The sequence below is a fragment of the Ursus maritimus genome, unplaced genomic scaffold (genome assembly GCF_017311325.1).
Source record: "Ursus maritimus isolate PB19 unplaced genomic scaffold, ASM1731132v1 scaffold_16, whole genome shotgun sequence".
In the NCBI taxonomy this organism is placed as follows: Eukaryota; Metazoa; Chordata; class Mammalia; order Carnivora; family Ursidae; genus Ursus; species Ursus maritimus.
The window spans coordinates 14,772,010-14,794,480 of NW_024424008.1; the positions used below are offsets into that span (position 1 = coordinate 14,772,010).

The 22,471-nt window shown below is 41.7% G+C and overlaps 1 protein-coding gene and 1 long non-coding RNA gene across 8 annotated transcripts in view; one reads left to right on the forward strand and one right to left on the reverse strand.

The window, feature by feature from the left end:
• The window catches only part of SYTL2 (synaptotagmin like 2), a 121,265-nt gene that overhangs the window by 34,096 nt on the left and 64,698 nt on the right, over positions 1-22,471 (reverse strand). For 5 of the 7 annotated variants that reach the window (XM_040630933.1, XM_040630930.1, XM_040630927.1 and 2 more), the window contains exons 3-7: positions 21,300-21,451; positions 19,363-19,495; positions 7,740-7,821; positions 6,726-6,840; positions 4,322-5,125 (exon numbers count right to left, since the gene is read on the reverse strand). In XM_040630933.1, the coding sequence (XP_040486867.1) occupies positions 4,322-5,125; positions 6,726-6,840; positions 7,740-7,821; positions 19,363-19,495; positions 21,300-21,451 (1,286 nt within the window). The remainder of the gene's footprint in view (positions 1-4,321; positions 5,126-6,725; positions 6,841-7,739; positions 7,822-19,362; positions 19,496-21,299; positions 21,452-22,471) is intronic. The other 2 variants (XM_040630931.1, XM_040630929.1) reach the window with 2 other exon arrangements.
• LOC103675345 overlaps positions 1-22,471 on the forward strand; it is a 72,939-nt gene that overhangs the window by 12,049 nt on the left and 38,419 nt on the right. The window lies entirely within an intron of this gene.

A 22,471-nucleotide genomic window follows, 5' to 3' on the forward strand; every position in this document is an offset into this window, starting at 1 on the left:
TCTCTTCAATAGATGGTGCTGGGGAAATTGGATAGCTAAATACAGAAGAATGAAACTCAACCATTCTCTTACACCATACACAAAGATAACTTTAAATGGATGAAAGGCCTTAATGTGAGACAGGAATCTATCAAAGTCATAGAGGAGAACATAGGTAATAACCTCTTCAACATCGGCCACAGCAAATTCTTTGAAGATACGTCTCCAAAGGCAAGGGAAACAAAAGCAAAAATGAACTTTTGGGACTTCATCAAGATAAAAAGCTTCTGCACAGCAAAAGAAACAGTCAACAAAACAAAGAAGAAACCCATGGAATGGGAGAAGATATTTGCAAATAACACTACAGATAAAGGGCTGGTGTCCAAGATCTATAAAGAACTTCTCAAACTCAACACCCAAAAAACAAATAATCAAGTCAAAAAATGGGGAGAAGACATGAACAGATACTTCTCCAAAGAAGACATACGAATGGCTAACAGACACATGAAAAACTGTCCTATATCATTAGCCATCAGGGAAATTCAAATCGAAACCACACTGAGATACCACCTTACACCAGTTAGAATGGCAAAAATTGACAAGGCAAGAAACAACAAATGTTGGAGAGGATGTGGAGAAAGGGGAACCTGGAAGAAGGGAACCTCTTACATCATTGGTGGGAATGCAAGTTGGTACAGCCACTTTGGAAAACAGTGTGGAGGTTCTTCAAAAAGTTAAAAATAGAGCTACCCTATGACCCAGCAATTGCACTACTGGGTATTTACCCCAAAGATACAGATGTAGTGAAAAGAAGGGCCATATGCACCCCAGTGTTCATACCAGCACTGTCCACAATAGCCAAACTGTGGAAGGAGCCAAGATGCCCTTCACCAGATGAATGAATAAAGAAGATGTGGTTCATATATACAACGGAATATTACTCAGCCATCGGAAAGGACGATTACCCAGCATTTGCATCAACATGGATAGGACTGGAGAAGATTACACTAAGTGAAATAAGTCAAGCAGAGAAAAACAATTATCATATGGTTTCACTTAGATGTGGAACATAAGGAATAGCATGGAGGACATTAGGAAAAGGAAAGGAAAAATGAAGGGGCGGAATCAGAGGGGGAGATGAACCATGAGAGACTATGGACTCCAGGAAACAATCTGAGGGTTTTAGAGGGAATTTAGGGGGAATGGGTTAGCCCAGTGATGGGTATTAAGGAGGGCACGTGTTGTGATGAGCACTGAGTGTTATACGCAAACAATGAATCATGGAACACTACATCAAAAACTAATGATGTACTGTATGGTGACTAACATCACATTTAAAAAAAAAAAAAAGACCCAGGTGTTTCAGCATTCCTCCTTCTTCCTTACAAATGCTAAGCCATGCAATGCATGTTCCTGAAAATCATGTCAGCTGAATTTTTATGAAGTCACCTACATTTCAAATGTACTAGAGGACATATCAGTTAATAGAATTCTATCTGGCTAAGTGTGAAAACAACAAAGTGTTATACAATAATTGGCACATGGTAGAACTTGGTTTCCTTAACTACACATTGTGCTAATGAATATATGTCAATAATTGTGAAGTTCTTTTAAGAAATCTTGAAGAATTCCGTGTTCATTTGTTTAACAGAAGACAATGATGAAAAAATGCTTATAATATACTATTCGTTAAAAAAAAGGAGTCTGGCAGTATAAACATAATTTAAAATCATATTCATGCTTGAAAATTATTGAAAGGCTCTACAATGAAATGTTGGCAATACTGTAATTAGTGCTGGATGATGGCATCACAGATGGTTTGTTTTATTCTGTGTACATTTCTTCTTTTCAAATGTTTTACAATGGAAGTGTATTACTTTTAAAATAAGAATAGTTATTTTAAAGATTTGATGCCAGGTAATGTTCCATTTTCTCTGAGGAATTCTTCTGTATTTTGCAGTGTAGTAATGAATGTGATATTGACTGTCCTGAAGGTCAGAGCTAAAGTCAAACGCTTATCATTCACATAATTTGCGTTTACCATTTTTGGGGCCTGATTTTCTTTTTATGTTCATTATTTACTTGTATATGTTCTTGTGGTAAGCAAGATGTTAATAAGTAAGGAGAACTCTGTATATAAGCTCTAAGGCCAGGAGGCCTGTCACTCAAAATAGGTGTAGCTGGGAATGCCTAAGTGGCTCAATCAGTTGAGTGTCTACCTCGGGCTCTGGTCATGATCCTGGGGTCCTGGGATTGAGCCCCATGTTGGGATCCCTGATCAGCAGGGAGTCTGCTTTTCCCTCTGCGCCTGCTCTCTTTCTCTCTCAAAAAAAAAAAATCTTAAAAAAAAATGGGTGTAGCTGATGATGCCTTCCTCCCAAATTTCATGGTCAGCTGGGACTTAAAAATCAGAGAGCACAGGGGCGCCTGGGTGGCGCAGCGGTTGGGCGTCTGCCTTCGGCTCAGGGCGTGATCCCGGCGTGATGGGATCGAGCCCCACGTCAGGCTCCTCCGCTATGAGCCTGCTTCTTCCTCTCCCACTCCCCCCTGCTTGTGTTCCCTCTCTCGCTGGCTGTCTCTATCTCTGTCGAATAAATAACTAAAATCTTTAAAAAAAAAAAATCAGAAAGCACAGGGTGGCTCAGGTGGCTAAATGTCCCACTCTTGATTTCTCCTCAGGTCAAGATCTCAGGGTCATGGATCGAGCCCCATGTTGGGTTCAGCACTTAGTGCGGAATCTGTCTGAGAGTCTCTCCCTCTCCCTCTGACCCTCCCCCACACATGTTCATGCTATCCCTCGTAAAAGAAATAAATCTTTAATAATAAAAATCAGAAGGCACAAATAAGTAGTTAATATAAAATTATAAAGATAGTCTGTAGTCTGTGGGAAAGCAGGTGCAATTTGAAAAAGAGAAAAGGTTTACCAAATCTTTTCTGTGGATAATAATAAAGGAAAACATTATTAATTTTTTTTCATCTTTTGAATAAACATTTAGATAACCACCATCCAATTATTTGCCAATGTTAATCAAACTTCAGTAATTTCCTTTAATATACGGGTTTTTTTAATTGAAGAAGCACCTGCTAATTTTTTATTTAAAAAAATATTCCTTTGTGTTCAAATGATTAAAATGTCTGGGGCACAGGGGGGTAATTGAAAGTGCTTTGCTCTTTAAGAATTAGATTGATCTGAGCAAGTATAAAACTGTAGGACCGAGTAAAAGTAACCCAGTGTTAACTTAATATTGACTAATAAGAAGGAGGAGAGCAAGTGCATCAGACATATGACTCCTGCCATTGTAAATTTTCCTGACTATAAAGAAATTATCATAGGGCTGGAGGAAGACTTACTGAAGATGGGAGAGAATACACAGCATGATTTTTTCCCATTGTTTCTGTTTTTTAAAACATAAGAATTACAAAATAATCGTATGGGTATGGGAAAACAGTGTCTCATCCCTTGAGAGGTGTAAGATCTTCAAGACAGGGCTAGTTAGCTAGGTAGGAGGGAAAAGCAGTATTCTCTTGGCCTCTCAGCTCAAAGCAGCTGAAGGAGAAAGTTCCTTCAGCACTTTTAACATCTAAGAACAAATGGCTAAGAAAATGAAGGTTCAGGGCATCTAGCTGGCTCAGTTGGTTAAGCATCTGACTTTGGCTCAGATCATGATCTCAGGATCCTGGGTTGGAGCCCTACATTGGGCTCTCTGCTCAGCAGGGAGTCTGCTTGTCTTTTCCCTCTGCCCCTCCCCCCACTCATGTTCTGTCTCTCTCTCAAATTAAAAAAAAAAAATGAAGGTTCTTCTGAGATTAAAAAAAAATCTGGGGGGCCTGGCTAGCCAGCTGGTGGAGCGTGCAACTCTTGATCTTGGGGTTGTGAATCCCAGCCTCACGTTGGGTATAGAGATTTACTTAAAAATAAAATCTTTTTAAAAAAATCAAATTTTGATTAAATGGTAATCGATAAATATGCATTCGGTAAATAATATATTCTGTGCAAAGGTATTAGCATATATTTAATTCTTACTCTATATACACACCTTGATTTAATTCAAAACACTGTAATTTGTTCAGTTAAATAATTGATAGTTAAATTTTTTAGGGAAAAGCATAATGGGCCAGAAACGATGTTATCCTGGTTTTAGTGTTAGTTATCACTTTAGTTACTGATGATTGAGGAAAACCTCCAAACCCATTAAGAGGTAGTATAATCATTCCCCAGTGGCACCTGTCTAAATTATAGCTGGAATGTCTATGAGGCAAAATGGGGCTTCTACAGGGCTGGCCTGGCCATTCCAAGCCCACTGGGTTGGTTTTTATAGTCTGGTAGTCACAACTCTCTTACCAGCAGGGCTTTTGGACAATTCTCCTTCAAGGCTTGATAATTCTGATGGTTTAGCTTTGTGTTCATTGATGGTGGGTGAATTTTCAATGGACTCTGGTCTTGGAGTTAAACCTTCCGAGGGAGAATGGTGCCCATTCATTGGAAAAGAACCAGAAGTCATTGGCTGATGTGCTTTGTTGTTTGATGCACTTGGGCTGGAGGCTGACTGATGTAAAGGTAAAGAATTCCTCTTTTGGGAAGGCTTAGGGTCATTCCAAAGCTCATCGACATCCGCAATATCTTCCGTTCCATTCTTCAACCTGTCAGACTCTAAAATACTAAATTCCCCTACTTCCCGGCCATGGCTTAGCCCAGGACTCTGGGGGAGTTCATCCTTCACTGCAGAGAATCTCACATGCTTTAATGGCTCCAGGGAGTTTGAAGAGGAGTCATCATCTAAACAATGCTCCTTCTCAGAAATTCTTTCATGGATGGTGAGGCCAGGGGACACGATTTTGCTTTTGGGTTCCAAGTTCTGATGAAAACGAACTGTTTCTGAGTCTGTGCTGCTGGAACTGGAGTTGCGTTTCAGGATCCCTCTGGGAGCCCCCCTTGCACTCAGGGAGTCTGTCCTTTGTCGAGGAAAAGACTGGTTATCATCTTGCTTCAACTCATGTGGTTTGGGGAGCATTTTCCTGGCTTTCGGGATTGGAGGCTTGACCTGAGATCCATTCTCGGGGCCTGGAAATCTCGGCTTTAGTTTCTCTAAATTTTGGCTTGAAGTATCTGGGACAGATGACTTTTCTTTTGACTCTAACAATTCACCTGTAAATTAAAACACATTAGGTGACATGTCAAATGGAGAATAGCTCTATAATTTAAAACACCTAACATGAATTAATCTACATGCAGCAAAAGTAGTAAAATATTAAAGACAATAAAGTATTATCGTAAGTGCAGATCTAATTAAAAAGCATTTAAAAATTCAGGCATGAACTTCATGAACTGTCCATTTAAGATTACTGTGCTTTACATACATACTTTGTGGTATTTTTATACTCAATAAATAGTTTTTAGAAAAGATTTTTAAAATTCCTTAAGGAAGCTAAGAAAAAACATAGAAGTCACTTTAAAAATTTACATATGGAAACCAGAAAAAGGAATTCAATTTTCCTTTTTTTTTTTTTTTTTTTTTACGATTTTATTTATTTTGTTGAGAAAAAGCGAGGGCACGAGCAGGGGGAGGGGTAGCGGAAGAGGGAGGAGCAGGTTCCCCGCTGAGCAGGGAGCCCCACATGGGGCTCGATTCCAGGACCCCAGGATCATGGCCAGAGCTGAAGGTGTATGCTTAACCAACCGAGCCACCCAGGCACCCCAAGAAACTCAATTTTCTAAAAAAAAAAAAAAAAAATTAATTTTTTAAAAAGAAAATCTCTAAAACAAAACTTAATTTTTTCAGGGACTCCTGGGTGGCACAGTCAGTTAAGTGTCCAACTCTTGGTTTCAGCTCTGGTCATAATCTCTGGGTGGTGAGATCAAACCCCAATGTGGGGCTCCGTGCTCAGCATGGAGTCTGTTTGAGACTCTGTCTCCCTTTTCCTCTGCCCCTCCCCTCCTGCTCTCTTTCTCTCTCTCTCAAATAAATAAATCTTTAAAATAAAAATAAAAATGAATTTTTTCCAGAAAGTTAAAAAAAAAAGGTAACATGTCCCAGCCCCTTTTTTTCTGTAAAATATTTTACATAATATAATGTGTATCCAATAGAGAGGGGAAAATACACTAATATTAAAACAGGATAACTGAAACTCCAACTCCACAATTCAGTGTTAATTTTCTACCCCTTGTCCAATCTTTAATGCCTGTGGAATCTTCCTACAGTTGCTTTTGAAGAGACTGAATTGTCTAGTGTTTTCTTCTTAGTGGCATGGAAGAATGGTAAAATTCCATAAGAAGCAGACTTAAATCAATTAAGCCACAAACCTGATCAAATGCCTCCTCAGGGACTAGGCTGATAATTACAGATTAGAGGATCGCAACATTGTCAAGTAGCTTTTTTTTTTCCTTGAGGCCAAGTCTTAATTTTACACGAACTATGTCTGCATGTGGTAGACCTCCAATACATGTCGTTACATGAGTGACTGAATGCCTCCAGTCAAAAAATTCCCTAGTTCACTGAGGGAGATCCCAAGGTCGGGAGGTCAAACAACAAGTGTCAGGTCCAAGACTGGAATACATGAACTTCCAGTTTCTAAAATTTCTGCTTCCTTCCCTCAGACAGGAAACCAGTGGGCACATAAAATAAGAAAACCATCAGTACTTTTCACTTTCTCTTGAAAGTTATTCGAGTTAAAGGAACTCTGAGAATTTCCCTTAGTCCACAGATAACAAAGATTAAAAATATCTAGTCCATAAAAATAATATTTACCTTCTTTTGAAGTCTGAAAGAAACCAGCCTTTCCATTTTTTGACGGCTCACTTTTGGTTTGTTGAGATAAGTGATCTTCTGGCAACTTGGAGCTATTAAACGGATTCTTCCTTTGCTGGGGAAAAATATTGTTTATTAAACTCATTTTAAATGTCATAGCAGCAACTCAGTGTTAGCAAATGCTGATTATCTCCAGTATTGATAGTTTTATCCAGTAAACTCTATCTGGCCTGCTTAACACATTATTGTCCTCGTTAATGTGGCTGACATAGAATTACCAGATATTCGAAAGAAAAATTAAGCTGTATAAAATATACTCAATCCGGAGTCCTACAAAGTCAGTCATTTGAATCTAAACCTCATATTTTACAAAGGTGAGAAAATTTGGGCCTGGTCAAGGTTAGGGTCAACCTGAGACGAATCAGGGCAGATTCCCCGTGCTCTTTCTACCATATGAGACTTTTGCTGTGCTAGATTAAAGCTGAACTAAATATAATTGTAAATGACCTTTCCTATAAGAATTAAAAGACACTTATCAAGGTGTTTGAAGTGCTTCATTATCACTATTATGATCATCAATTTCGATGACAGAAAGGGGATCAGTAAATAGAATTTTTTATTAATATAAAACTGAATATCAATGTTTACTGTCTAGAGTTTCATAAATTAGCAATCCCCTCCCACAAGCAGATCTCTAACAGAGATTCAGGAAGCTAAGAACAGCAATATGGACTGATATGGAACTAACAAGTCACATTCCGAATGCTTAAAAAGCAGCAGTCCCCAATAGCTTGAGACTTTTTATTCTCTAGGGCAAGAAATCAGAGTCTCCAGCAATGCAGAAACATGGCATCATCAATATTTTCACCACAAGAGCGACTTCTTACATTAAATAGTAAAAATCATCTATATTTGGTACAAAAAAAATCCTCTTTATTTCACGGTGCTTTGCTAAAATGAGAAAAATGGTATTCTTGCCAAAAATGAGATATTCAGGGTCTGAGCTCAATGTACCTTAGCCGGAGACACAGCTGTCTTCCTTGTGTTTTCCTGGGACGTATCAATCATGGTGGAAGCTGGATTTACCACGCTAGAACTGCAAAAGAAACAATAATTCAGAGAATAAACCCTCACCCTTTGAGGAAGCATAAATCGTGCCTTGAAGCTAAAAGCTATTAAGGCAGGACAGCAGAGGAAGTTTGTAAAATCAAACTGCCAGGAAGGGAGAGGGAGTTGGGGCCTAGAGATGATCACACAGTGAAGCAAAGGCAGGGGCAGAACAGAAATGAAAGACAGGCGTGAGACAAGTGAAACTATCCAGCAGAAGCCGTCAAGTTTTTATTATGGTACCAAGCACACAAGAGGTTCACAATGTACATTTGTAGAAATGGACTCATCTCCAAGTCAGAAGCTACCATCAGATGCAGATGACAGGGAGCAACTCAGCGCAAGGTGGTAGGGGCGTGTACAACAGTGGATGTCATTGCTGAAATAAAGCCCCAGAGAGCTTCAGGGCTTGATTTCATGGAAGGGCAGTGCTTACTCTAAGTCGGGGAGGAAATAACTGAAGAAGAGATTCAGGTGAGACCAGTGACTTGACAGCAGATCTAAGGGATGCTGTGCAGGGAGGCTGGTGCGTTCCGGCAACTTGCTGAGGACCCTCAACCGAACTCTCCAGGCTGGTCAGTGAGTTTTTGTTCAAATGCAAGAGATAATGCCAAGCACAGCAGCCAGAAGATGATGGGAGAATGGAGGTCTTGAGCCGGCTCAGAAGAAGGTTCTCTACCCAAAGGACAGGACAGCCCCAGGATGAGAGCAAGGTGAGAGTAAATGGAGAAAAGTGAGTTTAGTAGGGCTCCCTCCTGAGCAGTCACTCCCATGGCTATTGAGGAAGAAGGGACAAAGAGAGTCAGAGTGGCCCTAGAGGGGGAGGAAAACCACCTGCTCAGACTTCCTGCTCCAGTGGCCTTGCCTCAGGCATGAAAGGTGAGGTCACTATTGGCTGAAACCACTGCACCCGCTTAGACTCACCTGTTCTCTTAGTGACATCACAGAGTCAACAACTTGGAAAATACCTAGGAAGGCCCTGGCTTTCCACCACGCAGCAAAGGAATTGGAGGTTGGGGAGGGAGAGCAATCTGTCCCAAGGCCACAGAGCCCGGCCCAAGAATACAGTGGCTCCAATCGTGAGCTACATATTCCTGCGGCTTTGTTTCCTTTCCTTCCTTCTGCACCTCAAGTGTTCTTTTTACACAGACTTAGTCCCAGGAAGAGACTGAACTTCCGAGGAAGCCGTTCTTCCTTTCATTACCCTCCACACTGTTCCAGAAAGGAATTACAGCAGATGAGGCAGATGCATATACAATATGTCTTGATCACGTGGATGTAACAAAGAGGGGAAAAAGGATGGGGAGGAGAAGGGCAGGGAACAAGAATGGGGATTTATAAAGGAGACAGAATTAAGGCTAATAGAAAAACACATTATAGGAGGCAACTTTTAAAACAGGTGGGCACACACTTTATCAAGTTATCTAGCACCAATGTAAAAAAGGACCTGGTCACTAAGAGAACTCACAGTGTCCATACAATAAAAACAGCCAATAGCCCAGGACTAGAAAGCCATTTCTCTTGACTGCCATCTTAAGAAACCATGGAGTGACATGAGGAAACTTATAGCACATGCCAGGCTCCATTTCTTAGAACATTTTATATCATCTCCTTATAAATAAAGCAGTCACATGATCAGAGGACCTGAACCAAGTGTTGCTGGTCGGGGCTGTCCGTGGAACACCCATCTCTCCTGCCACCTTCCTCCTTTCCCCTCCCACTCACCGAGAACGAAGGATGAGGAGGGACGCGAGACTTTGCCATCTCTGCTCCTTGGAAGCCCAGTTCCCGTGCCTCCCAGGCCCCGGCTCTGAGTACATATATGCCACATCATAAAACCAGACATGAAACCAGTCTCTCTCTTACTAAACTCTATCCGGCAATGTGCTTCCCGACTACTGTGCAACCTCATTCTGTGCGTACATAGCTTTTCTCTCGCAGGAAACGGGAGGTCCCCAGGAATGCCATCTTGAGCATCTTTATAACCCCCTGTGATGCCATGTAGAGGAGCTGGTACACAACTGGTGAACAACTGAAGAGACACAGGCCACTGAGCCAGCGCCGGGGAAGTGGCAGCAGATAGGAAACCATGATTTTTCCTTTAAAAATCCATGTTATTTGCCAAACAACAAGGAGGCACATTATTTAGGTTAAAAAAAATGCCTTTGTTCCTATTAGCTCAGAAAGCAAAAGAAAGGAAGAAACAACACATTCAGAGCACATGGTCAGCCACTAAAATACAGAAACACACAGTATTCACCCGGTTACCGTGTGGTTGGGAGAGGGGAAAATGAGATGGGGGTGGGACATGTGGTTAGCTACTTGGTCTGCTTACTTAGACAAAATGAAAACAAGAGTCTTAGACCTCAAAGTTTGTCTGTGAAAATTACAGCGACTTCTTAGATGAAGCTCTGGCTTTACTTCTCTTGAGGAATACAACGATGTTTTGCATGCCTGCCTGTTATTTGGCAACCATTGATCTTCAACTGATTTTTGCAACATCCCTATGAGGTATGTACCCTTCTCCCCATTTTACTCATGAGAAAACCGAGGCTTGGGGAGGCTAAGGAACCTGTTCAATGACACAAAATGAGTTAATGAAGAGCTGGGGATTTGAGCCAGGTGTCTGACCCTGACCCCAAAGACAGTCACACTCATGGCTAGTCTATCCTGCCTCTGACTTCTCACATTAGTAAAGCAGTGGTTCACAGCAAGAGGACTGAGGTCGAGGTGATTCCTCCTTCTCAGTGACTCTCATATCTGTCACTTCCTTTCCACCTGTACTGTCACCTCCCGAATTTGACAGCCCAATTAGCTTCACATCTGACCTCCTGATTCTCAAGTTCCACTCCTCTCATCCACACAGCATTCCGCCTCTAAGCTGGGATGGTTTCAAAGACAACTTTGACCATGTTGCTTTTCTGCTCATTTCCTTTCCCTGGATCCCCAAGACCTGTGGAATGAAGTCTGAACTTGTCAGGAAGGAACTGGAGGTCCTCCACCATCTACCTGTTTTCCCACTCTTCCTTCCTGTGGACCCTTCATGCCAAACAAAGGCATCTGTCTACTCACTATCCCCAAAACTCCTTTGACTGGTTACTATCTGCACTCAGCCTATCCCCCAGCCCTGTCCTGGCACGTTTTCTGTGCTCTCTGCACAAATCCTTGCTGTCATCCCCAGGCCCAGGCCAAATCTCACCACCCTGGGATGCTATTACTCTATCAGCCCAGCTGGAAGTGGGTCTCCTTGTCTCCAATCTTAGGGCACATTTCCTTGGTACTTTGGATTAGGAATTTGCTCTCTGCCTGGCACTATTTATCATGTGATCAGATATTTACATACAGATGCATAATTTTTCCTAAGAGAGTATAGTCTCTTTATAGCCAGATACTGTGTCTTTGTTTCTTGGAATCCCTGTTGGGGGCAGTAGATTGTGTCCTGCATATAAAAGATATTCAGTACATTCCAGAAGATGAGCTTTTTAAACTGTAGCAAGCCAAATTCCACACTCTGTGCTTGTACTTCTTCCCTCAGGAACCCTTCAAAAACTACCTGCAATACCAGAAGGAACACTTGGACAAAATGTGTTTACTTTGTTAAAAGAATTATTAAAGTATTAAATTATGATATTGGCATTAGGGTTCAAAGTATCTGCATTTTAACACGAGTCTCTGAAGACTGAACTCTAAAGAATAGTCATGTTAGGTCCTGTTGCAGGGACACTGCAGAAAGAGGTGGGGCTTCCGATCACACCACACAGGCAGCTGGACGCTCCATTGGCTTCTGCGTCCAGCCCTAAAGTGCTCGTAAGCACACGAAAGCAGCTTTTAAAAGCTTTTGAATCTTCACTGGCCTTTCTCTCGAAAAAAGTTAAAAATAACAGCAGATATCTTATGCCTTCTTTTGAGGCATTTTGCAGCTTAAATATTAACAGTGCTGAATGAGAAGCAAATTCTGCAAGTGCCTTTTTTCACGTGTTGTTGTCGTTGTTGACCTCTCCCTTTGGACAGTGCGTTCCTTGGAAGCGAATGTTGTATCATACCCCCGGCGCCCAACACCGTGCTGGCCTATGTTACACTCAGTGAAGCTCCAACACATGAATAAACAAGAAAAATGACTCGGGGATAAAGTGAGGGAAGTAAATTAGAAAATATGCGGGACCAAGCCTTTCAAGTCAGTATTTTCTTAAGTAAAACATGACTTCTCTGGGGCCACCACACTGCACACAATAATTTTTCTCACACGCACATACTCAGCCAAGTGTAAGACACTCTGATGTCACAATGAAACTATTTCCACCATAAGTGATCTGGGTAAATCCAAGATCCTATAGGATTAAGAAAGATTGTTTTAAAGAGCTCTACAGAAGTCGTTCTTTGGGGCAGGCCTCTAAGAAATGAAATGGTCACATCACTGGATATGCAATGTATCCAAGGACAAAAGAGCAAATGCACTGTCCATAGATCTGCTCCTCTCTACCTTGCCTTTGGGAGGAAGCCAAGTGCTTCACATTGATTTTATTATTGAGGGGATAGAAATAAAAAGCTAATCCTTTGCAACATAGAGATGGGGTGGGGGGGAGAAAGAAAAAGAGAGAGATTGAGATTGAGAGAGAGAGAGAAACAAAAGCCTTCCAGGAAAAAGAACATTAGCAGAAAAAATACTACTACTTCAGAATTAAAGACATGGTTTTAATTGCTTGGTCTCCATTCAGCAGGGGTAAGAGGGAGATCGGTGGCACAAGTATCACTGAAGCACAGGCAGTGAAGCTTAAAGACTAGTGTTTTTGTTCATTACAACAACTTTTAGAACAAAACAGTGTTTTAATTCCACCAAAACCAAAGTGAAGTGAGGATGCACGGCTTCCCTTGTAAGAAAACTCATTCCTTCCTTCCACGTCATCAGAGAAGTGTGGATGCCATGGAAAGAAATACTGCCACAAAGACTTTACCTTGTTCTCCCTGAACTCATTTTGGAGACATTCGTTCTCTAGGGATGTTTTTGACTAATGGACATTACAAACCTCTGGAGCAGCCAAGCTCCCTCCTGCCTCCGTGCCTTCCAGTTCTCTATCCTGAGTGCCCCTCCCGGTCTTGTAGTTGTCCAAATGTGAGACTAGCCCTCCTGTTCTCTTCCACCTCTGTGATCACTGGAGCTCACAGTGGTACTGCTGAACTGGGAGATTCTCAGTAACGCACCGCAGTGAAGTCTGCAGGTTGTCAGTCCTGTTCTTGGAGTTTAAATTTCCCCCTTCTCCTCTTTCTACTCATGTCCTGAGTTGCAAACCACTTCATTCAATCATTCATTTACTCATTCGTTTGTTCATTAACCCTCATTCACTGTTATTCTTTATTTCATAATTATCTCATCAACTATTTTCATTCAATTGGTTGAACTCTCATTCTCCATCTAGTTTTCATTCATTCATTCATTCATTCATTCCACAAGACACTTGTTGGGTACTGTTGTAGGTGTTAGGAATAGTGCAGTGAACCAAACAAAATATAGCAATAAACAAAAAGTCCTTTTCCTCATGGATCTGGGGGGAAGGGACAATACATACACACAATAAATATAGAACATGATGTCACATAATGAGAAGTGTGCTGAAGGACAGTAAGACAGGGTGCTGCATTCATTCATTCATTCATTCATTTCATGGGTACTTGTTCCTGAGTACCTACCATGTGTTAGATGCTTGGGACATGGTGGTGAATAATATCCACATCCTAGACATTGAGAAAGAAATGCATGGACACTCAGCCCTGGGAATCTGGATTTTTAGAAGTCCCTCAGGCAGTTCTGACCTACAGGTCGCAGATGAGAACTTCTCATCAAGTGACCCACGTATCCTTTATAGATTATCAGGTATCTATGTCCTACCAACCCTTCAAATTTCTTCTAATTTCATCTCTAAAACTCCACCATATTTCTCTTTTCTGCATTTCCTTCATTAGGTTCTTACCATCTCTCACCTAAGCTTCTGTTACAATGTTCTAATTGAACTGTTTCACCCCATCTTTCACAAAGTTAGCAGAATGATCACTCCAAAAAGTAAACCTGATCAAAAAGTCATGTAATGCCTTCTGGTGACTTAAGGAAAAAGTCCAGCCTTTTGTCCAACACTCAAAGCCCTTGACAATCCGGGCCCAGCCTCTTCCTCCAGCCTGACTGCCCACCACTCACTCAGCATACCCACCAGACTAGACCCCTTCCACGTCTCCAACATGCCAGACCCCCATGTCATCCCCTCTGACTGTACTGTCCTCTCCCCATGTCTACCTGCCATAATCCTTCTCATCTTTCAAGAACTGCCCTACATACAACTATCTCTAGAAGCTTTCCTGACAATCCTTCCCATTGACCCTGGACACGGTCAGTGCTCTGCCTCTGTGTTCCCACAGCTTTTTAATTATACTTATCATACCACATCACAAGTCATGATTATACATGTCAGCCCCTTTTGCAAACAGTAAGTTCCCTAAGGACAGGAACCATATGTTGTTCATTTTTGAATTCCTAGCTACCATCTTGTATACAATAAACACGTCATAATTACTGACTGACTGAATAAATGGTTGAATGAAAAATGAATTAGTAACCCAACAGAATGATTTATTTTATTGGGTGCTAGCAAGATATTAAACCAGTGTTTCCATTCAACTGCAAACAAAGACATTTAAACACTTTATTTCCAAGAAGTAGCCTGAGTTGCCCAATCAACCTATGGGTTAATCGTTCCATTCTAACAATTCACACCTATTTCTCTTTCTTATTTTTCTCCACATCCCACTCTTGCAACTGCCTTTCTTCTGGCCTTTCTGAACACTTCTGCCTGTGGCTCAGGCTGGCTCACATCACCCCCTGCTAATTTTGTTCCAGCAACAGTGGTCACTGACCTTTGACTAATGACATCTATCACCAGGGCAGGTCTGTATAGAGTCAGAGTACACGACCACCTCCCTGGTGTGATACCAGGGCACTGAGATGCCCACTGCCCTTAACATAGTCCTCTCTGCACCAAACACCTTGCTTCCCTTGGCTGAAGGCTCTGACCTTTCTGTATTAGAAACGTAATTCTTTAATCTTTAGAAACCATCAGGAACCCTAAGTCCTCTTAGCAGAAAGTCTGCACATTGTGGGAGACAGGCACATGACAGACCTCTGATTCCTTTCATTGAAATGCCTTTGTCCATATTACACACCAGATGGGCTGTGTGTTAGGATGCCTTAAACATGCTCAGACTCATGTTCAATAGGGTGACCATTGAGAAAAGACAAGAAGCTCAACATTGTCATCCATACAGGCTTAAGTTATTAAGAAGTCAAGTGTTTCTTAAAGTGGAATGCATGTTAGACCCTTTAAAGGAGAAACAAGGGGCTATCGGGCAACTGAGGGATGTGGGAGAGGAGAGGGCATGGGAAGAGGAACCAGAAGGAGGAAATTGGGAAGCTTGGAACACACTTGAGAAACTATCATTTTTTTTAGAGTTCTGGCCCCGTGTGAGGCCACAGAGCTAAGACAATATAAGCTACCACAGAGACCAGTCCTCAGAGAGGCAGTCTTCAAGGAAGAAGTTAGAGAGAGGCAGAGAAACTACAAGGCCAGTCCGCTTCCACGCTCCTTCAGACCAAAAAAGCACCAACACTGGGGACATCCAAGGCCCTTGTCAGTAGAGAGGCTACTAGACTGTCAGTGTTGCCCAGGGTGCCTAATCTTGTTTCACAAAACATGTGATCTCAAGTAACAAAGGAACTACCCTACATACTACTATCTCTTGCTCCTCATCCCAGAGCAGGTCTCCCTCTACAGTCAAGACATGTTATACCTCCCTTATAGGCAGGGTCCTGACCCCCATGGGAAAAGCTTCTCCCACCTTTACTGTGTATTCCCCACCTTGGTTCAGCCATGCCCTATGGATTATTGTGAAAAGGACACAATGTGCTACAAGGCGTGGTTCATGGACCAGTGCCAGTCTGAGAATTGCTTGTTACTGGCTCATAATGAGCTAAATACAGAAATCAAGATTATGTATTTAGAATCACTTATAGCAATTTGCTGAGACATCTCAGCACATGATCAGGGGTTTATATTTTGCATGCCTTTGTTGTTTTCTATATTTCATTTTTGTTATATTTTATAAAAGGTACCAATCTGTGATGACTAGAAATACACATTTTTTAAGGAAACCAAAACCCCAGTCTTTTACCACAGTTTGTGCCAACACAGCCCAGTTAAAATTTAGCAACCAGCACTGGAACTGTGAGCATTTGGAGTTTTCTCTTTTCACTCTAAAGAAAACCTCACTCTCTGCTCCTTTGTTCATCAAACCTCTCTCTGCTTCCTCATGTGACAGGTGCAAACAAAGATGAGTTGTGAAAGAACGCAGGTACAGGATGGTGGTTGAGTTCATGCCGGGCATCACAGCATTTCAATTCTTCCCAGGCAGGACCGTACAGAATTGTACGTACAGAAAGAAGAAATCTTGCCACAGAGCCTAACAGAAAAACTCCTTCATATATTCTACATATAAGTGAAACCATATGATAATTATCTTTCTCTGATTGACTTATTTCACTTAGCATAATACCTTTCAGTTCCAGTGCAGAGGATCATAAGGGAAGGGGGGAAAAACTGAGTGGGAAGTCATCAAAGAGGGAGGAAAACTTAACGAGAGACTCTTAATGATGAGAAACAAACTGAGGGTTGCTGGAGAGGAAGTGGGTGGGGGTTGGGGTAACTGGGTGATGGGCATTAAAGAGGGTGTGTGATATAATGAGCAATGGGCTGTTATAACCAACTGATGAATTATTGAGCACTACAACTGAAACTAACAATGTACTATATGTTGGCTAATTGAATTTAAATTTTAAAAAAAGGAAGAAAGAAAAACTCTTTCAGAAACTGCAATATCTAGGGGTGCCTGGGTGGCTCAGTCGTTGAGCGTCTGCCTTCGGCCCAGGGAGTGATCCCAGAGTCCTGGGATTGAGTCCCACATCAGGCTTCTCCGTTGGGAGCCTGCTTCTTCCTCTCCCACTCCCCCTGCTTGTGTTCCTTCTCTCTCTGTCAAATAAATAAATAAAATCTTTTTTTAAAAAAAAAGTACATTTAAAAAAAAAAGAAGAAGAAAAAGAAACTGCAATCTCTAGTCACTGTTGCCTCACAACACTCCCGGACACCTGACTCCGGGCTAAGAAAATATTGACAGGTACTGAGTCATTCTATTGAAGTTCAATTCCTCTAAAAGCACAGGCCCCAAAATACACTTAACACACCCAGTTCCCAAAGGTTAAAGTATAGGTGAGAAACACCGTAAGAACCTGATACTGAGTCAAGTGGTAGTTTCTGACATGGGAAGGAGGAAGCATACAACAGCGCCTTCCGCAGTTCTGGATGATTACCACCCAGGTCACGTAATGAGCGAAGCCGACTAGACACATCTGACATTTTTATTCTTGCCTTCTCGACTGGACCTCATCTATGTTACAATAACATAATTATAAAGCCACTGGAAATTGCCAATTTTCTTTCTTCCTGTGAAATGCTAAGTGGTTCCCACATCTCATTTCATTTAATCTTATCATATCCTGGTGAGGCAGCTCTGCTCTGATTTACAGATGAGACCAGAAAGACTCGTCTGAGGTCACACAAGGAATGCAGGAAATAATGGAGACATGAATTGTGGAAGCTGTATTAGTAGCCTCAAATTGAGGAAGAGGGGAGATACAGCCACCAGCCTGCCTGAGGTCATGAAGAAAATGAGCTGGACTAGGAGGGCAGGGGTGCCTCTGTCCCCCAGGCCCTTTGAGATGAAATGAGTTCTTGGGAGAAGGACAGGAAGTCTGACCCAGAGAAAACTGTGCAGTGAGCTAAGTTGGTCTTCTGATACCCCCAAATCTCCTTTCCCCTTCTATGGGACTTGTACCCACCTCCCCTAGTCAGTCAGTGTTCTGGTGTCCCTCTCCGCTATCAAACTAGCTCTTAGGAACTGCTGTCAGCTCCTTGATGGTGATTCTAAATGACTACGTTCTCACTCTCATCTTTCCCTATGGAAGGCAATCCTTTATCCCATTACGGGTACTGCTGGTGAATGAGGAGTCACCAAGGGGAGACGGTAGGGCTAGGCTCTCACTCTCTGTGAGAGCCCCTACTTCCATTCACTGAATGCCTACTATGTGCTATGGACCATGGTAAGAATTCTACATTTACTACCTAATTAAATTCTCTATAATTCTGCTGGCAAATCATTATCATGCCATTTTACAATTGAGGAACCAAAGGCCCAAGAATTTAAGTCACTTCTAGTGCAAGGTCACAAAATCAATTTAGTGGCTACTTATTGTTTAACTTCTAACCAACATGGCCTCTACAGACTTAACAGAACATTACAAATCATCCCAGAGGGGAAGCAGTCCAGTCTACCACCCATGGAAAACAAAGTGAGTCCTCTACAATAGGGAAATAGACAATGGGTACCTTAATAGAATCAGTATGCCACTATCCATGTGATATAACTTTACTCATATTTGGCTCTGAAATTCCTATTCATGCCTATATTACAGACCTTCTCCCTCACCTGTAAGCTATGCTGGAAACATCACTGTTCTGCAGGTGCCTCAGACTTGGCATCTGACTTGGTGATTGTGCCATCGGCAAATTTGTCAACTTCAGCCCTGTTGGAGACTCTGAATTAAATTGTCTTCACCGAGGAGCTACAGATAAAAGGCAACTGCCTTCCCGCCAAAGGGTAGCAACTACACTTCTAAGGGATGAACACCAATGGGAAGATCCTTAAATACCTAAAAGCAAACCATCAAAACATCTGTGACAGTATAGCTCCACAATCAGGTATTTCTTAGGAAGAACACACAAATGTACTCTTTGGTCAGATGGTAACAGGTATGGAAAACACCAACAAAATCAAGACTGAAATATTGAGGACAACCTACATCCTGAAGAGGCATTTACTAAGCACTTACTATGTGTCAGGTATTCTGCATATGTTATCACTAATTCTCACTACAGCCCTTCCAGGTATATATTATCATTTTTATCTATAGTTAAAAAAAGAGACTCAGAGAGGTTAAATGACTTCCCCATCATCAAATGGCTAATAAACGGCATGTTTAGGATTTGAATTCATGTCTAGTGCCCATGCTTGAGCCTCTTCCATCGTACCAAGTTATGACAATTTGGTCATAATTCACCTCTCCCCTGAAGTGACTATATTTATTTTGAAGTACCTCTTCATTCTACTCTAAGATAAAATCATTAATACAAATAAAAACCAGCTATTATTGGTGCTGGAAGAAATCTCCACTTAACATTTTAGTTTTACTTAACACTCAGATTTATTAGAAATTCTGGAAGCTGGGAAAGAGTATTTTTCAGGCTCTGTCCACGTCAGGGCCCAGAATTCTCTCATACATATTTCACAGTGCCTGTGAGACTAGTCTGGTGTTTGTGCTCATAGCACACCAAGCCACGAATCCCACATGCAGTGACTGTCCCTGTGAGCTCTGTCTTACCTTGGGCTTGTTGGGGCTACATCTTCTGGCTCTTCCACAGCACTAGTTAGCTCTGGGGGGAGGAAAGCATGTTTGTTGACGTTATTCACCCAACTTTCCTTTGCCTCGTTTGCTCTGTCCTTACTCTGCTCTGCTGAAAGAAGAAACAGTCAAGATAGGAAGGTCATTTCTCACCTCCATGACCTCTAAGTCTCCTAGTAGCTCTTATCACTGAAGCTCAGACCTGAACTTCAGGTCTTCCTAGATTGCCAAGGCAGTCACTCATGAGTCTGAGTCCCCAGGGTCAGAATTACATCTGCAAAATTATATCTGATGTTAGCTTCCCCCAAGCAGAATCTCCTGAGAGTATGAGTGGACCTTTAAATGTCCAGGTAACTCCAGAGACCACTCCAGCGAAATAGTGACCACCTCTAGGTGAATTTCACCTGAATTGGGGTCAGGACTAAATATGTATGGCCGGGGGACACTCAGGACAGCTAGTTCTCATTGGGACAGAGACACCATCATTACAAAGCATTTACTGAATGTCAACAATGTGCCCGACTTGAGGCTGGGCTCCGGGATCCAAAGGGGAACAAATGCTTCTAGTCTGGAATGTTCCTCTCCACTGCCTCTTCCTTCCCACAGTCTCTACACATCCAAATTCTACATACTCCTCAATACCCAGCTCAGATGCCAAGGCCCCCCATAAAACTTCCATGCTCCCTCTTTAGAAAATCACTTCTTTTTGCCTCTGAACACCCAGGATTCTTTACCAGCACCTCTCAAATAATTAGCATTAAGTAATTATGCTAAGTGCTGGGCACAGTGTTGTTTTTTGTATGCATTACCTTGTGAGGAAGGTGCTATATTCCAAGTTTAGAGATTTGGAAATTGAGGATCAAAAAGTTCAGGAAACTTGCTTTCGACCCCAGTGCCCGTAATTGCCAGGAATGCTTATACATCGATGTTAAGATGAAGCAACACAAGGACTCCCGGTTTCCAAATACTTAAATTCCAGGGTGGTATTCCCCACAGGTCTCTTTACATAGAAGTCTACTTTCTTCAATTGCAAAATAGAATCCACAATACTAACCCATACCTCCCAAGATTTCTGAAGGCCTGGATGGTTTTGAAAATCAAGAGGGATGTGAGCAGTGCACGGCACACACTAAACATTACCCCTTATTTGCAAGGGGTGTGTCAGAAAGAACAAAATCCCAGCTCTGCCATTTGCCAATGATACAACCTTGGACAAATAACTTCACTTCTCTGATTTTACATGTCTCATATGTAGAACAGGGATAAGAATACCTACCTTACAAGATTGCTGCTATAGTTGCAAATAATAGAGAACAAATACCTATCATGTATGAAACGTTCAAAAGGTGACAGTTATTTTCCTTATTGGGTACAGGCTAGATCTAGACAGGGACTGTTCTCAGGGGTAAAAGTTTATACTGCCTAGATCAGAGTGAAAGCAAAGGCACACCACACATATTTAATAAACCCAACAGAATTCTAAAGAAGCCCTCAAAATACTGTCTTTACAGTCCCTTAAGTGATATACTTGGATGATTAAAGACATACCAGATGTTGAAAGGGAAGCTAATCTCTTCCTGTCACTCTCCTCAGAGGAAATGGTTCTGAATCTTCAGAGTTAAAAGCCAAAGGAATGAAGGGGGTAAATGCCTTATAAACCCCAACTGTCTATACTACTACAACTCAACACAGTATCTAAAGGGCTTCCTATGTTTTTCTAGATTACCCTGAGTCCCTTGGCCCTGCCTTATCTGAATCCAGGACAAGAAGATTTTGAGCTGGAGGACTACACATTATGCAAAGAGCACCTCTTTCCCTCAGCAGATTGCAGTACTGATTCTAACATCCTTCCTGTCTCCTGGCAACGCCTTCCCAAACAAATGCTGGTTCAAAATGTCCTAGTCAAATCAACTCACCTTCTACCTGGAGCTTCTTCTTTCTCATGGACGCTCTGATGATATCTGCACCATGAATTCTGTCTCTGTGCCTTTTTGCCTTGGCTTCATAAAACCATTGACCACTCATATTCTTCAACTGTTGGTCATCCTTAATTTTTTCAGGCAAATGTCTACAAAAGGAAAAGAGCTTTACTTTCCTGAGAGCCCACAGTAAATAAATGAGTTCACTGGGACAGTGCATAAGGAAATTGGTAAACATACAAATAAAGCTCTCAATATTTTAGAAGACGCCACAAGCCTCCTAGATGACCAAGAAATTCCTCTTTGATTGAAAAGTCAGGAAAGACAAGGCTAACATTTTTTTAAAAATCAAAGACTTCATCCATGACCTCCACATGGTGCCTGGAATTTCTCAAAACCAGATTCACTTTTTGGCTGCAGTCTTCTGTGTCCACCGTTTAAATGCAAATATCCCAGGGAAAGATGGTCTATTAAGTGTCTCTAAGCTTCGGTCCTTTTATCTGTAAAAAGAGGTTCATCATAGTAATCTACTCCATGGGATTGCTTTGAAGATTAAATTAGCAATGCATGTAAAACTGCCCTTTGCCAATTCCTAGCACCTAAAACCCAATGAATATCTGTGGAGGAGTTATAAGTTCATCAGACCTCTCTGTTTTGGTGAAATGCATTTATCAGAGACTTTCTGGGGGTGGGGGAGTGAATGATATCCCTTGTTCTTAATGCCAGGGAAGTGAGTACTGAAAAAGCAGGCTGGAGGCAAGCAAGATCAAATTTATGCAAGTAGGGGAATGGGGAGTAGAGGCAGAGGCAAATTCCGATTGTACAATTACTGCTTGCAAGCATTCCACAACCAGTCGTGCTCACTGAAAAGCTAACACCTGTAGAACAAAACAAATACAGCCCTAAAATCTCCCTATTTTACACTCACTTAAAAAGCACTGTTCTACTTGACTAGTGTTGTTGTTGTTTTTTTTCTCTTCCCCATCATGATAAGTGTACACTTCAATCCCCATCCCCTATTTTCACCATCCCTCCCACACCCCCTCTGGTAACCATCAATTTGTTCTCTATAGTTAAGAGTTTGTGTCTTGGTTTCTCTCTCTTTTTTCTCTGCTCATTTCATTTGTTTATAAATTCCACATGCGAGTGAGAACATATGGCATTTTTTT